This window comes from Scomber japonicus, chromosome 6 (assembly GCF_027409825.1).
Source record: "Scomber japonicus isolate fScoJap1 chromosome 6, fScoJap1.pri, whole genome shotgun sequence".
Classification (NCBI taxonomy): domain Eukaryota; kingdom Metazoa; phylum Chordata; class Actinopteri; order Scombriformes; family Scombridae; genus Scomber; species Scomber japonicus.
The window spans coordinates 39,134,209-39,151,067 of NC_070583.1; the positions used below are offsets into that span (position 1 = coordinate 39,134,209).

The 16,859-nt window shown below is 42.4% G+C and overlaps 1 protein-coding gene across 1 annotated transcript in view; it reads right to left on the reverse strand.

The window, feature by feature from the left end:
- LOC128360945 (scavenger receptor cysteine-rich type 1 protein M130-like) overlaps nt 1-12,740 on the reverse strand; it is a 58,585-nt gene extending 45,845 nt beyond the window's left edge. The window contains exons 1-3 of the mRNA XM_053321507.1: nt 12,599-12,740; nt 11,753-11,785; nt 10,238-10,519 (exon numbers count right to left, since the gene is read on the reverse strand). Of these exons, the coding sequence (XP_053177482.1) occupies nt 10,238-10,519; nt 11,753-11,785; nt 12,599-12,641 (358 nt within the window). The 5' untranslated portion in view covers nt 12,642-12,740. The remainder of the gene's footprint in view (nt 1-10,237; nt 10,520-11,752; nt 11,786-12,598) is intronic.
- Nucleotides 12,741-16,859: the final 4,119 nt, after the last annotated feature.

Genomic DNA, 16,859 nt, shown 5'->3' on the forward strand with positions numbered 1-16,859 from the left:
GGAATAGGAACCTGATGATAATACACAGTCCCTCAGTGTAGATCGAGCCTGAAGACAGTCAGTTCTGATCTTCCATACAGGTCTGTCTGAGGACTCATGTCTGCTTCCTGTTGAAACAGCAGAGCCACAGTCCAATTCTCTGCAGGCAACAGCTGCTTCCTTCAGGGACCAGACAGAGTAAGTCTCACTCACTGGTTTCCACTCTCCCTGTTTCACCTCCAGTGTACCTGCACAGCGACTGGCTCCTCCCACCAACCTGACAGGCTCTGAACAGAAACAAGAGATTCATCAGTAAAAGAATAAAGTGAGTTTCATTAGAACAGAAACAAGAGAGTCATCAGTAAAAGAATAAAGTGAGTTTCATTAGAACAGAAACAAGAGAGTCATCAGTAAAAGAATAAAGTGAGTTTCATTAGAACAGAAATGAAGACAAATCAAAGCTGCAGCTCCTCTTCTACCTGAGCAGGTGAGTCCAACAGCTTTACCAGGTGAGCAGGTTCTTCTGGCTGAGTCTGATCTTCTACAGTCCAGGAGAGCAGACTCGTTGCCTCCACACTGGAACTCCTTGGTCCACATTGGAGCCTCCACTTCTCCATAGAGCGCCCCCTGGAGGACTGAAGGAGCCCCACAGCCAAGCTCCCTACAGACCACCTCTGCATCCTGCTGGTCAAAGTCAGCTTCACACACTGAGGACCACGACTGCTCAGACTTCACCTCCAGTCTGCCTGAACACAGACTAGCCCCATTCACCAGCCTGACAGAGTCTGGAGAGAGAGAGGATTTAATATTTAATACTGATCTTTATTTACCACCTTATATATCATGACACATATAAAACATCTCAGGAGGTCCCCTCCTGGAGCTGTGGAGTCTCTGGTAGCCGGGCCTCGGCCTCTGGACAGGAATTGATCAGATTTTATTGATACCAATAGTTGGTCCAGTTCTTCATGGATTCTCTTATCAATTCCTGATCAAATGTTTTGTGTGGAAAGAAATTGTCCTACACAAGTTTCAGGGACAACAAAACAGTTTGATTGTCTCCACTGTTAATCAATGATGTTGCATGCTGATGAATATGTTGGTAAGATAAATAACATGCAAATAATGCACAGCCAACAGTTCATTACTTAAATAATGAATTTGAAAGCATCTAACAGTCTCCTGCCTCTATGAACAGCAGTGCCAATCACATGCTGCTTGTTCCAGCTGTGTCAGTGTAATGGTTATAAGAATGCTGTAATTCTGAATGAATGAATGGAAACAATATGAGTTAAAACATATTTAAACATGTGTGTAAAAGGAAAAGATAAAGGTGCTGAGTTAAAATGCTGTAATTCATTGTTCTATCAAAGGGATTGATTTAAAAACACACTATGATCTGCAGATCAAGGTTATCTGTGATCCATTGCTCTGACCTTTCAGGTAAAACAGGTTAAAAAAGATAAATAGGATAAAAAGATGATCTGTGTTTAAAATGTAGACTCATCAACCTTCTGTAATGTTTAAAATACACTTTAAGTTACATTTAGCAGTGTTCTCTTATTTCCCTGAGTTTCCTTTTTTCTGAGAGTTTTAAGTTCTAGTTTGTAACTACTGATCTGTTTTAGATTGCTAAGGTCTCGTTCAGCCTGTGTAGAGGAACAGCAGGTCTGTAAATACAGAGAGGTGATTGGCTGAAGCAGCAGGTCTGTAAATACAGAGAGGTGATTGGCTGGAACAGCAGGTCTGTAAATACAGAGAGGTGATTGGCTGAAGCAGCAGGTCTGTAAATACAGAGAGGTGTGGCACCCTGGACATTTTAGGGGCTCAGATTATTTTCAGATGTGTTGTTGTATTAGTTTGTTATGTTAGTGACTGGCGCTGTAATCCTTTGCTGAAGGAAGTTAGCCCAGTCATAGTGGACACAGTCACAGTAGAAGCAACAGGAGAGTACTGATGCTAGACTGTCTTTTTGTTGTGTATTTCACTACAAATAAAACCATCTGGCACCTGGATGAACATTGTCTACATTCAGTGTGGAACAAGATGATGAATCCTTCTTCTTCTGTGAGAAGCTGAATGTTGTTTTCTCCTCATTTGTTTGTTGAGATAAATGAACGTTGATCACTGAGAGATGATCACACAGCACAGAGAACTCCTACATTCATGTGTAATACAGAGGAGTCAGAGAGCAGAGGAGGAAACACATTAACATCCTCAGCTGCCTTCAGATCAGACAGAAAACAGCTGCAGTTTGATTCATCTGAGACCATCAACATGTTAATAAGACATTCATACAACACTGCATACACAATAGTTTCCTACACAAATGATTGGAAGATATTTAACCTGTTAGCAAACTGTTGCTTCTTTGTTCAGACACAGACCAACAACTATATTCATTTGTGATGTAGTTGTTTGTAAGGTGGATGTGACTGAGCTGGCTCAGGAGAACTGCAGAGTGTGTGAGTGAACCACAGCAGGTTGATTAAAGGTTCAGATTGTTTCAGTTTGAATCAATGAGCCTCCAGGAACAAGCTAACTTCTCTACCCTTTAGGAAGCCGTCATCCTCCATAAGTTTACAGTTCAGTTCAATGGAAACCACCAACTATCACTGTGACAGAGGAAGGAGAGTATTACTGTCAGAGATGATGTCACTGATGGACTTACCTGAGCAGGTGAGCTCCACCATGGAGGAAGAGAAATCTGATAATGCACAGTCCCTCAGTGTAGATCCAGCCTGAAGACAGTAAGAGTCGATCCTCCATACAGGTCTGTCTGAGGACTCATCTCTGCTTCCTATTGAAACAGCAGAGCCACAGTCCAATTCTCTGCAGGCAACAGCTGCTTCCTTCAGGGTCCAGACAGAGTAAGACTCATCCACTGGTCTCCACTCTCCCTGTTTCAGCTCCAGTGTACCTGCACAGCGACTGGCTCCTCCCACCAACCTGACAGGCTCTGAACAGAAACAAGAGAGTCATCAGTAAAAGAATAAAGTGAGTTTCATTAGAACAGAAACAAGAGAGTCACCAGTAAAAGAATAAAGTGAGTTTCATTAGAACAGAAATGAAGACAAATCAAAGCTGCAGCTCCTCTTCTACCTGAGCAGGTGAGTCCAACAGCTTTACCAGGTGAGCAGGTTCTTCTAGCTGAGTCTGATCTTCTACAGTCCAGGAGAGCAGACTCATTGCCTCCACACTGGAACTCTTTGGTCCACATTGGAGCCTCCACTTCTCCATAAAGCGCCCCCTGGAGGACTGAAGGAGTCCCACAGCCAAGCTCCCTACAGACCACCTCTGCATCCTGCTGGTCAAAGTCAGCTTCACACACTGAGGACCACGACTGCTCAGACTTCACCTCCAGTCTGCCTGAACACAGACTAGCCCCATTCACCAGCCTGACAGAGTCTGGAGAGAGAGAGGATTTAATATTTAATACTGACCTTTATTTACCACCTTATATATCATGACAAATATAAAACATCTCAGGAGGTCCCCTCCTGGAGCTGTGGAGTCTCTGGTAGCTGGGCCTCGGCCTCTGGACAGGAATTGATCAGATTTTATTGATACCAATACAATAATCTATTCTGCTAGTTGGTCCAGTTTTTCATTGATTCTCTTATCAATTCCTGATCAAATGTTTTGTGTGGAAAGAAATTGTCCTACACAAGTTTCAGGGACAACAAAACAGTTTGATTGTCTCCACTGTTAATCAATGATGTTGCATGCTGATGAATATGTTGGTAAGATAAATAACATGCAAATAATGCACAGCCAACAGTTCATTACTTAAATAATGAATTTGAAAGCATCTAACAGTCTCCTGCCTCTATGAACAACAGTGCCAATCACATGCTGCTTGTTCCAGCTGTGTCAGTGTAATGGTTATAAGAATGCTGTAATTCTGAATGAATGAATGGAAACAATATGTATGAGGGGCCGTTTAGGAAATAATTCATACTTGCTCTCACATGTTACATCATACTCTCTTACAAACACTAGTATAGTCACACACACTTACTATCATACTCTCTTACACGCTATTTTGGATGAAACAACATGATAGTGAATGTATGAGCGAATAATATGCGATGTGTGCGAGTATAGTAGTATGTGTGAGAGAGTATGATAGTAAGTGTGTGCGAGTACAGTAGTATGTGTGAGAGAGTTTGATTGAAAAGGAAGTCAACTTGAATTCCCAGTTTCTGATTGGCTCATCGCGGATGTACCGGATGTCCTACTTTCCAGCGGGATCTCAAGGACAATGTCCCGCCTCCTCTAAGATGATGAATTTGCATGGATGCTAACATCTGAAAATGGTCGACCGGGACCGTGTCAATGAGGCAATTGGACTTTTAAATAACATTTTAACTGGTTCCAATGTGATAACCACAATGTCGGAAATTTCAAACCGTAATCAACAGCCCTCACGTAGCGCGGTCGATGAGGAAATGCGGCGGGCCTTCAGACCTGGAGCATCAGGTGTATCAGGGCAGAGCGGATCCTCTCAAGCTAACCTTAATGGCAACCAAGCAAATCAACCTCAGCAGTACTTCGGCGGATGGGCTTCCAGCAGGTCAAGGAGGAGGTAAGTGGATTAATTGAGCCTTATGGACTGCTTAATAACATTAAGAGCACAAGCTCGGGTTCACGTGGGTCTGTTTGGATGTCTAGGTCTACTTTCACAGATCATCAATGTTTTTACTGCCACATTAAAACTTTTAGCTAGTAGCCTATAACACAAGGGCAACTATGCAAGCCTGGTTCGCTGTGGTAAACCTTCTCCAGGTCGTGCGCATTTTTCAATCAGCGGAGTGGGGGATTTATGACGTGTGTATTGAAGAGATTACAGTTATGGGGTCAGAAAATGATTCAGTCGCACCTGTGCGACTCTGACATAAACTGTAGTACATGCACCGTTTTTTAGAGGTCTTAGAGGAAAATGAGAGCGATGTAATTATTTTTTTAATGAAAGCGGGAGACGCCCCTTGTCTTTGTTGTCATTTTGTTGCCGCTCCACAGAGCGCACATGGCTACTTAATATGCACGTGCTGACCATATATGGTTGTGCTGAGGCATTCCGGGGTGGAAGATTTGGTGTGTTCATGTCCGCACAATTCTTGGGTTTAATGTTTCATGCCAGTGTGAGCACTCAGGTCGTACCCGAGGATCGGACCGTACAGTGTGAGCACAGAAATCATGAGCTTGTGCCTCACATCACGGCCGATTTACTGTACAGTGTGAGTTGGCATTAAACAGAAACGTTTACAAAATCGTACAGTGTATTCCAGGCTTTAGAATCGCTCCACTTCCAGGCAATCATCTGAAAGTGAAACATAAGCTTACCTATATTAAAATGAAATTATTCACCAACTTAACATGTACAAAAAACAAAAACATTGGCTTACTGACAACATGCAATTACAGTGCACTCTTTTTTTTTCTTTCAGGCCTAACACCCAACACCATCCCAGTTTCAACAAGGATGTCATCCTGCTACCCCATTCTGCATGGGATGAAGTCATTAAACACAAAACAAAAAGAAAATTTCACGAGAATGGCTTAATTCTCAGCGCCTTTGAAATCAGGAAAATGTGGGACAACAGGACAGTCCTCCAGTGTTACAAAGCTTTCTTGATCGACACCTCCTTCAAACTGCTGGCTAAAGAACAAAATTGTCCGTGCATATCCATTAAGTTCAAAGAATAACTGATCCAAAATCATGCTGTCATATCCACCTCTGTCAGTTTCCCTTGCAATGTGCTGAAGGCACCTCATTGCATTAGTGAAAAACATCCTAATACTCTCCTCATTACCATTTACTGCTAACAAAAAGTTGCTTTGAAAAAGAAGGTAAATTAGTGGGAAAATCATATTTGCAACTGCAGTTACTTACAAAATTATAAAGTTGTACTTATAAAGTTGCCTTCTTGATTTCAGTTCTCCCACACAGCTTCCATTTAGCTAGCAGTACGCTCCCAGAGCTGTGCACCAATCAAGGAATGAGGCTTTATAGTATTTCCTGTTCAAACAAACTAACTTCCTGCTTTAGTAATTTTGAGTATAATAGTGTGTAATAAGTGTGTGTGATTATAGTAGTGTATGTGAGAGAGTATGATAGTATGTGTGCGTGACTATACTAGTGTTTGTAAGAGAGTATGATGTAACATGTGAGAGCAAGTATGAATTATTTCCTAAACGGCCCCTCATACATATGAATTAAAACATATTTAAACACGTGTGTAAAAGGAAAAGATAAAGGTGCTGAGTTAAAATGCTGTAATTCATTGTTCTATCAAAGGGATTGATTTAAAAACACACTATGATCTGCAGATCAAGGTTATCTGTGATCCATTGCTCTGACCTTTCAGGTAAAACAGGTTAAAAAAGATAAATAGGATAAAAAGATGATCTGTGTTTAAAATGTAGACTCATCAACCTTCTGTAATTAGTGCCACGGGGTTCTAGCTCCGAGGCAACTATTAATCTTCTCCATACTTTTTATTATTATTCTTCCGCCGTTTTTCGGCGCGTAACTCCTCCCGCAGCTTTGAGAAAACCCCGACAATATATACATCAAAACGTGCGGCTCGATCGGGGGAGGGGTGCTATGACTTTTGGTATTGAAATTCCAATTTTTCCCAAAGTTATTCCCAAATAACCGGGAGATTTCTCCATTGGAAATAAATGGGAATTTTTTGAAAACCCCCAAAAATTTCATCTTTTTTCACCTTTTTTCAGAGTCACCTAGCTCTCTCATATGTGCACGTAGAAACGTGATTAAAACTTCAAAACGGAGGAAAACTAGTGCTCTCTGGAAAAATACCAACAGTTGTTACATAACATGTAAACTTTTCAAACTATGAGCAGTCAAACGAGGAGTGGAAATCACTTTTTTGTCAAAGTTAGAGTGGAAGCGGCAGTTAGCTAGAGTGTGAGAAGCAGTAAAAAATAACCTTAATTTTTATTTTTAACTCGAGCTCACGGCAAAACCGTGAAAAGGAGACAAATAATTTTTTGTCAAAATGTAGACATAGGTGTTGGGATTCATAAAATGTGACTTTGACAGGCGGGGTCTGCACAAAATTTAAACGGGGGGGCCGAGACCGGCGGCAATACCTGTCTCACTCCCCATTGAACCTAATGTAATCGTCTTTTTTTTTCAAAAGACTCTCACTCTGTGTTCACACTGAGCTTAGTCTCTCTATATATACATATGAATTATATTGACAGTCTTACTGCTCAAATGCAGACTGGTGTGTGTGTGTGTGTGTGTACACACTGTGTTGTAGTGCTTAGAGTTAGTGCATGTTGCTACTGCCTTGTGCTCTGTGTGCTACTCTCTGCTTACATCTACTGTTACACTTGATACTGACCAGTAAGATGTACTTAATACTGCCACAGTAAAAGTTACTTAGTGTTATATGATCAGGGTGACTTTTGAACACTGGAAATAAATCGTGTACTCGTCCCGGCAGTAGCCCTGTGGCACTCAAAATTTCCCTGGAATTTTCTAGTTAGTGCCACGGGGTTCAAGCTCCGAGGCAACTATTAATCTTCTCCGTACTTATTGTGTGGGAGCTACAAAGCTCCCACACTATGTTATCTTCGCTCTTTATTGTGTGGGAGCTGCAAAGCTCCCACACTATGTTATCTTCGCTCTTTATTGTGTGGGAGCTGCAAAGCTCCCACACAATCGCTCTTTATTGTGTGGGAGCTGCAAAGCTCCCACACTATGTTATCTTCGCTCTTTATTTATTATTTCGCCGTTTTTCGTAGTGTAACTAGTCCTACACGATTTGTCATATCAACTTCGTTTCAATGTCAAATTGTACATATCCATAAGGAGATGTGTGCTATTACTTTTCATATCTCTAACATATTCCATTGATTTTATATAATTTTTTAAAACATTAAAATTTATAATGGAAAGTCAATGGGAGCGATGTTTGAAAGCTCATATCTCAAGAAGAAAAAGTGCTAAAGTGTTCAAACTTCAACTACAGGTGGCCCATGAGCAAATGCTTCACATATTGTAAATAATGATCTGTAGCGCCACCATGTGGTCAGTTATTACATGTTTTACATTTTGGCTTATAACTCATGAACCGTAAGGCGTATTCAAACAATCTTTGTACAGTGTGTTCCTTGGATGGTACCAAGTAGACTGATATAGGCCACGCCCATTTGCGTCTAGAAAATTTTTCCGCCATTTTGATTTTTTTGAAAAATACATTTTTTACTACTTTTGGCACATTTTTCATCCAATCTTCACCAAACTTGGTACACAATATGTTTAGAGGACCCCGAACACAGCTATTATGTTCATTTTTTGGTAACCCTTACCGTTTGTCCGTAATTGGTTAGCAAACTTTTGGGGGCGTCGCCTGATGCATTTAACGATCAATAACTCTTCAATGCCGATTCAGATCGCCACAAAATTTGATAATCTTGTACACATGGTGGCACTGTACCATTATGTAAAATTTGATACAATTTTACCAAATGGGGGCACTACTGTAATATTATAACACAATATTCCTACTGTTCTGTTGTCTTCAATAAAATGAAACTTGGTACATTAGTTCTCCATGTCAATGTGTACGATATAGTGAAACATGGAGCCAATAGTCCCACCTTGTGGCCATTAGTGAAACACCAACATATGACTTATTAAGTTCCATATCTTTTAATGTCAACCTTCTATGATGACAGCAGAATTGTACAGATGGGGATATTGAACACCTTTGTGGTATTTAATGAAACTTCACCTGTAGGTGGCGCCACAAAATGTTGAATAATTGCTGCTCCAACAGAAATCTGCAGTGAAGGTAGCAATAACAGGAATGGTGGCAGCGGCTGCATCTGGCAGTTTGCGAGGGATGAGTCTGCCAGTTTGCAGCTCCCACACGCAATTTCTTATGAAATTGCAAAATTTTCTAGTTTATTATTTATTTATCATTATTTCGCCGTTTTTGTAGCGTAACTAGTCCTACACGATTTGTCATATCAACTTCGTTTCAATGTCAAATTGTACATATCCATAAGGAGATGTGTGCTATTACTTTTCATATCTCTAACATATTCCATTGATTTTATATAATTTTTTAAAACATTAAAATTTATAATGGAAAGTCAATGGGAGCGATGTTTGAAAGCTCATATCTCAAGAAGAAAAAGTGCTAAAGTGTTCAAACTTCAACTACAGGTGGCCCATGAGCAAATGCTTCACATATTGTAAAGAATGTTCTGTAGCGCCACCATGTCGTTCAGCCTGTGTAGAGGAACAGCAGGTCTGTAAATACAGAGAGGTGATTGGCTGAAGCAGCAGGTCTGTAAATACAGAGAGGTGATTGGCTGAAGCAGCAGGTGTGTAAATACAGAGAGGTGTGGCACCCTGGACATTTTAGGGGCTCAGATTATTTTCAGATGTGTTGTTGTATTAGTTTGTTATGTTAGTGACTGGCGCTGTAATCCTTTGCTGAAGGAAGTTAGCCCAGTCATAGTGGACACAGTCACAGTAGAAGCAACAGGAGAGTACTGATGCTAGACTGTCTTTTTGTTGTGTATTTCACTACAAATAAAACCATCTGGCACCTGGATGAACATTGTCTACATTCAGTGTGGAACAAGATGATGAATCCTTCTTCTTCTGTGAGAAGCTGAATGTTGTTTTCTCCTCATTTGTTTGTTGAGATAAATGAACGTTGATCACTGAGAGATGATCACACAGCACAGAGAACTCCTACATTCATGTGTAATACAGAGGAGTCAGAGAGCAGAGGAGGAAACACATTAACATCCTCAGCTGCCTTCAGATCAGACAGAAAACAGCTGCAGTTTGATTCATCTGAGACCATCAACATGTTAATAAGACATTCATACAACACTGCATACACAATAGTTTCCTACACAAATGATTGGAAGATATTTAACCTGTTAGCAAACTGTTGCTTCTTTGTTCAGACACAGACCAACAACTATATTCATTTGTGATGTAGTTGTTTGTAAGGTGGATGTGACTGAGCTGGCTCAGGAGAACTGCAGAGTGTGTGAGTGAACCACAGCAGGTTGATTAAAGGTTCAGATTGTTTCAGTTTGAATCAATGAGCCTCCAGGAACAAGCTAACTTCTCTACCCTTTAGGAAGCCGTCATCCTCCATAAGTTTACAGTTCAGTTCAATGGAAACCACCAACTATCACTGTGACAGAGGAAGGAGAGTATTACTGTCAGAGATGATGTCACTGATGGACTTACCTGAGCAGGTGAGCTCCACCATGGAGGAAGAGGAACCTGATGATGCACAGTCCCTCAGTGTAGATCCAGACTGAAGACAGTCAGTTCTGATCCTCCATACAGGTCTGTCTGAGGACTCCTTTCTGCGTCCTGTTGAAACAGCAGAGCCACAGTCCAATTCTCTGCAGGCAACAGCTGCTTTCTTCAGGGTCCAGCCAGAGTAACCCACTGGTCTCCACTCTCCCTGTTTCACCTCCAGTGTACCTGCACAGCGACTGGCTCCTCCCACCAACCTGACAGGCTCTGAACAGAAACAAGAGAGTCATCAGTAAAAGAATAAAGTGAGTTTCATTAGAACAGAAATCAAAGCTGCTTGTTATCTGAATCAACACAGTAACACTTCTACACTGTTTGCTTCTCAGCTGTGAGTTTGGTTTCTCTCTGTAATATTCATTTTAAACAAGGTCAGATAGACTGTCCCTACTGTTTAATGCTGCTTTGCACCTGCTCTTATTTATTTATGGAATTGTTTGAGTTGTTATGTGATCTCATGTCTTTAGTGAGTGTTTGTTTTATTAAGACAAATTAATTATCACAAAGCTTTTTAATTGTTGAGTCTTCAGTGCTGTTCAGTAACTTGAAAATGATGCTTCAAAGAAAACATGAACAGAATAGTGATGAGATCGTAGATCGTGATCCTGCCTTAAATAATAGTGAAAGATATTTTTCCATATTGCTCACCGCTAGTTGAAAATGTTACTGAATAATTTCTGACTTATAATATGAACATATATTCCTCCATCTCTCACATCCTCGCTGGGAGGAGCTGAGGAGACACGTTAGCTAAATGGAAAGAAATCACTGCCTCTTTTATTACAAAGTGCATTAAATTTACTCTCCTACATTTAATCTGAGTGTTGAAATTCAGTGTGTGTAAATTGATCCGATATGTCGAACCCTCGAATGTCCACGATGGAACAAAAAAAGAGGCGTTCATGGCACTGTGTCTGCAAACAGTTCCACAGTGCCATGCATTGCATTTTATAGATATAGAAACTTAGTGGTGTTCAACTCTACAGTGAACAGGGACATAAAACTGTGTCTAATATCTGGATTTTCACCTTTTAATGCTAACATTAGCATGTGCCCTCTCTACCTTTTTACTTGGGATTCTTGGCTCAGGAGCCAGTGGGCGGGACTAGAGGACGTCAGGCAAACTACCTACACCTGTGTAGTTTAGGCCTCAGCCTATTTAGCTAGCTGCTTTGTAATTGTTCTCTTCTCTTCCTTCCAGGCCTCCACCAACCTGCATTCATGACTGATAACTGATTAACATTGTTATTTAACTTAAGTTTGTTTTATAACACATATGCTATTGCTAACATTAGCATATGCTAATGCTAACATTAGCATATGATATTAGTTATTACGTTGAAGGATATTTAGTCATGAATCAAAGTGGACTGATTGTCTTCAGCTGATGGAGGTGAGAGTCCTCAGTTCTCAGACCAGATGAGATATATTCTCTGTTTTTACCTGTTGATTGGTGTTCATCTTCAGCCTGGAGTCCTGGAGACAAAATCAGAACATTCATATTTATATTGGTGCAGAGCTGTGAACTGAACAAACACAGTTCATCTCAGTGAAAAACACACAGATCATTGAACTCACTCAGGAGTATATATATGTGTGTGTCTGTGTATGTGTAGTTGTGTGTGTGTGTGTGTGTGTAGGTGTATATGTGTGTATATGAAGGTGTGTGTGTGTTTGTGTGTGTGTAGGTATGTGTGTATATGTGTCAGTGTGCGTCTGTGTGTGTGTGTGTGTGTAAGTGTGGGTGTGTGTGTGTGTGGGTATGTGTGTGAAGCAGCTCAACTTCGTATATTTGATAAGAACAAAGTGTTGCGCAACAGCGCGTCCTGTACCAGCCGCTAAACGTCTGCTGTTGCCATGGTAACAGGACCTCCGGCCTCTGCCCTCCTCCCCTCTCCTCCTCTCCTCTCCTCTCCCCTCCCCTTTCCTCCTCTCCTCTCCCCTTTTTTGCTACTTTAAGTTGAACTCCACCACATTTACAGTTTCTGGCTGCTGCAGTTATTTTTTACTTTGATGACTTTACATACTAAACACTTTGTCCAGTTTTAATTGGACGACTGGATGTATTTCTGTCATCACACAAAAGGTTTTGAAAATGTGTTTGAGTTTAAAGTGATGAAAAATAATGTGAACTCATAGAGGAGCATCAAAATCCAACTTATTACAACTTCCATGGAAACACATGAGTCATTAAACTGTGTGAAAACTATCAGCTGCTTTTCTTCTTCATGACTTTTACAGGTGAGGTTTTGAAGCTTGAACACATTGATGATTAAAGCAGAGTCCTACCTGAGCTCCACAGCAACAGCAACAGCATCAGCAGGAGATCCATGACCAGGTAGACCGTCTGTCTCTGTCTGACCCACTCGTCAGCTCTCCTCTGACAATCACATGTTTCATCTTTTATTTCATCAGCCGTGAAAAAAACCAAGTGATCCGCCTCTTCCCAGAAGTGATGCGTGATCATTTTTCATGGTTGCGCAACTCTTGATGCCTTCCATAGCATGAATTCATCCCATAGAGCTGTAAAGCATCAGTAAGGAAGGAAGGAAGGAAGGAAGGAAGGAAGGAAGGAAGGAAGGAATTCTTGATGCCTTCCATAGCATGAATTCATCCCATAGAGCTGTAAAGCATCAGTGAGTCTGTAGCTCATATCTAACTTACAAGGTGGGACACGTCTAACCCTTTATAGGACACTCATTGAAAGGAAGGAAATTCAAAGTTTGCTTTAGAAACACGTGGCCTAAAGAATGCATGAGGCCTTCCTGTTCTTGACATATGCGTGCGTGTGTGTGTGTGTGTAGGTGTGTCTCTATGTGTGTGTTTGTGTGTGTGCGTGTCTCTATTTGTGTGTGCGTGTAGGTGTGTCTGTGTGTTTGTGTCTATGTGCGTGTATGTAAGAAATGAGTGATGACACGTTTCCTTCCTATAATAAATATATATCAGTCTCTCTCTCTCTCTCTCTCTCTCTCTCTCTCTCTCTCTCTCTCTCTCTCTCTCTCTCTCTCTCTCTCTCTCTCTCTCTCTCTCTCTCTCTCTCTCTCTCTCTCTCTCTCTCTCTCTCTCTCTCTCTCTCTCTCTCTCTCTCTCTCTCTCTCTCTCTCTCCCACAAGCCACAACTCCAAATTACAGACATCCCTTTTCTTTTCTTTTTCAGGTCTTTTTTTCAGACTAAGATCAATTCAACTTTTAACCTTTTGAATTGGCATCACAGCTAGCCCTGACTTACCATAAAAGTGCAGTGTGGCTATATTAGATAAACATAGTTGAATTTAGGCTTTGATACAGCAGTCTAAATTAAAATTGTCGAGTGACATCTCATCAGAAATATACTGTATTTACCCAGCGGTAATCGTTGCACAGGTTGTAACAGTCGAATATATGAAATGTGCCTATAACGTGTGTCGCTCAACAGTGATGTCATCAAGCAGTGTCTATTGGTTACTGAGCTAGTTGAGAGCGCGCACTACGCTGGTCGGATTGTGTATATGCGAGTTCCTGCTTTCTTCTCTATCTCTCAACTCAAGTGACGATAATAAATCCGTGTGGTAACTATTTTTGTTCATGTATGAAGATATAGTAGCCGTACAACCGGGCTTGGTAAGGTTGGAGTATTTTAGGTTTGTGTATGAATAAACGACGAGTATTTGTGAAATCCCACACATGTGTCGACGTGAGTCCCTCTCACTCCAAGCTACACACAGACCCAAAATCGTCACAAGGTCACAGCAGTCCATCCACAAATGCCTGCGCCGCTCGGGGGGTCTGGAACACATGTTTCGCCCCGTTGTACGTGAAGGTTCGGACGGCGGGAAACCACATGAAGAAGCGGATGTTCAGTCCGATCAGACGTTCACATACCTTGTTGAAGCTGCGCTGCTTCTGTCCCTCGTGTGTCAGCTGCTGTCGCTCCCTCTGTGCAGCCATGATCCGCTGTTTATCCCGGAGTTGTGCAGCTTGATGATTACGGGTCTTGGGCGGTCTCCACGGGCGGGTCCGAGCCCTCTGTGCACCCGGTCGATTTTAATTATGCCCCGTTTAGTAACAGGTTGCTCACCTTCAGCTCCTGCCTGTAAGCCAACAACTCTGATTTTGTCCCGTCTCGTCCTGTTCTCCATGTCGTCTGTTGGTCAGGTCCCGGTTCCAGACAATCAGGGACATGGGTGCTGGTCAGATCCCGGTTCCAGACTCACTGCAGAGTTTTACAGGGCTTACTGGGACATCTTGGGACAGGATGTCCTAGATGTTTTTACTGTGCGTCTGGCCTCTGGTTCCATGCCAGTGTCCTGCAGGAGAGCAGTGCTCACCCTGCTGCCCAAAAAGGGGACCTGCAGGACATCAAAAACTGGTGCCCCGTGTCATTGCTCTGTGTGGATTACAAGATTCTGTCCAAAGTCTTGGCCTCCAGGCTGGGGAAGGCTATGGAGGAGGTCATCCACCGGGACCAGACATACTGTGTGCCCGGCAGGTCAATGGTGGACAATGTCCACTTTCGGGATGTTTTGGATGTCTCTAGTTCATTGGGGTTGGACACTGGTCTGATTTCCCTAGACCAGGAAAAGGCTTTTGACCGCGTTGAACACAACTTCCTGTGGACAGTAATGGACAGGTTTGGGTTCAGCGCTGGTTTTATAGCTAAGATCCTCAACAAGATACGCTCTAGTCTTCACGGTTTGGTTTTACCTGGTTTTAATGGAAACATGGTTTTATCAGCGTATGCAGATGACGTCATTGTTTTCTTTAAGAATCAGAGGGATGCAGACCTTTTAATAAAAACTGTAAATGATTTTAGTACAGCATCAGCAGCGAGGGTAAACTGGAAAAAAAGTGAGGCTCTTGCTGTTGGTGACTGGCGTGGCGGTCTCCCAGTTTTTTCCCAAGACCTTAAATGGATGAAAGATGGTTTTAAATATTTGGGAATTTATGTTGGGAAGAAAAATGTGGTGAGAAAAACTGTGAGGCCATCACAGAGAAGATAGAAGGAAAACTGTCCAAGTGGAGATGGCTGCTCTCTCAGATGTCCATGAGAGGGAGAGTCCTGGTTTTAAATAACTTGGTAGCATCCCAACTGTGGCACCGGCTAACCTGTATGGACCCTCCCTCAAACTTGTTAGCAAACCTCCAAAATAAAATGGTGGATTTTTTTTGGAAGGGTCTACACTAGGTGCCACAGGGGGTGCTGTTTTTAGCCAGAGAGGAGGGGGGACAGGGCCTCATCCACCTGGCCAGTAGAGCTGTGACTTTCAGACTTCAGTTTTTACAGAGATATTTAACAGGTCCAGCTGATGTAATGTGGAGAGATGTGGCTAACTGCATCTTTAGACGCGCAGGTAACTTGGGGTTGGATACAGCTCTGTTTTTAACTGATCAGAACTCCCGTTCTGAGGCTCGGGGCTGGAGCTTTGGCGGTGGAAAAGCAAAGAACCGGTGCTTAGTCAGGCTCTGGCTCCAAACCAGCACCATCTCCAGCTCGGTGGAAAAGGGGTATGTGTGGACCCAGAGACCGGGACACACTGAAACCACAGTGGAGGGTTCTGTACAAGCAACCTCTGGCAAAAAGGACTGGTGACCTCCAGTGGAGAATCTTACATGGTGCTGTTGCTACAAATGCTTTTATCTCTGTTCTTAATCCTGCTGTTTTTAGTAAATGTCCTTTTTGTGATCTCCGTGAGACTGTGTTCCACATGTTCACTGCATGCAGCAGGCTCACGGAGATCTTTTCGGTCTTAACGTTGGTTTTTAATCTTTTTAAAGATAGATTAGTAGGCGGTAGCTAACCAGGAAACGGAAACAACAGAGAAAACAGAGAAGGGCAGAAGGCACACGTTACTTTATTGTAACTACAGTCAATGTCTTGACAGAAAAGTGTAAATAAAGTTTGTAACAATAAAAAACATTTAAAAACTTTCTCAGAGGCAGAAAGACACAATCTCCCTAAATCTGTGTCTCTATCTGTGTGTGTCTCTGTGTGTGTTTGTGTGTATCAGTGTGTGTGTGTGTGTGTGTGTATCTGTGTGTCTCTTGTGTCTTGTGTCCTCTCTCGCCCGACACTCACTGCTGATCACACGTGCTCAGTGCATGCCGTGCCAAGCAGCTATCGCTATTGGCTCACTCCGGGCCAATGGGAGCGGGTCAATAGCCGCTCTTAACCAATGGCGGGGCAGCTTTTTCATGCGGAGGAAAAACAAACCAGGAGAGAAAATGTCGGCGGTTTGGAAAATATTTCAACCTAGAGTAACCTAGCGAGTACAGTAGCTACACGCAAGATGTGCGGTCTGAAAGTTGCGAGAGGTGGAATTAAAATGGCGTGGTATCAGGGGATCATCCCTATGTTCCCCGGGTCCTGTGTTCCCCGCTTTGTATGTGACCGGGGAACATAGGGATGATCCCGTCTACAGTTAGCCAGTTAGCTGAGTTAGCCGCTGAGTTAGCAATCGAGTTAGCCGCCGAGCTAGCAGCCAAGTTAGCAGCCAAGTAGGCAGCCAAGCTAGCAGCCGAGCTAGCAGCCGAGCTAGCCGCGATTGGGGAACATAGGACCCGGGTATCGGTA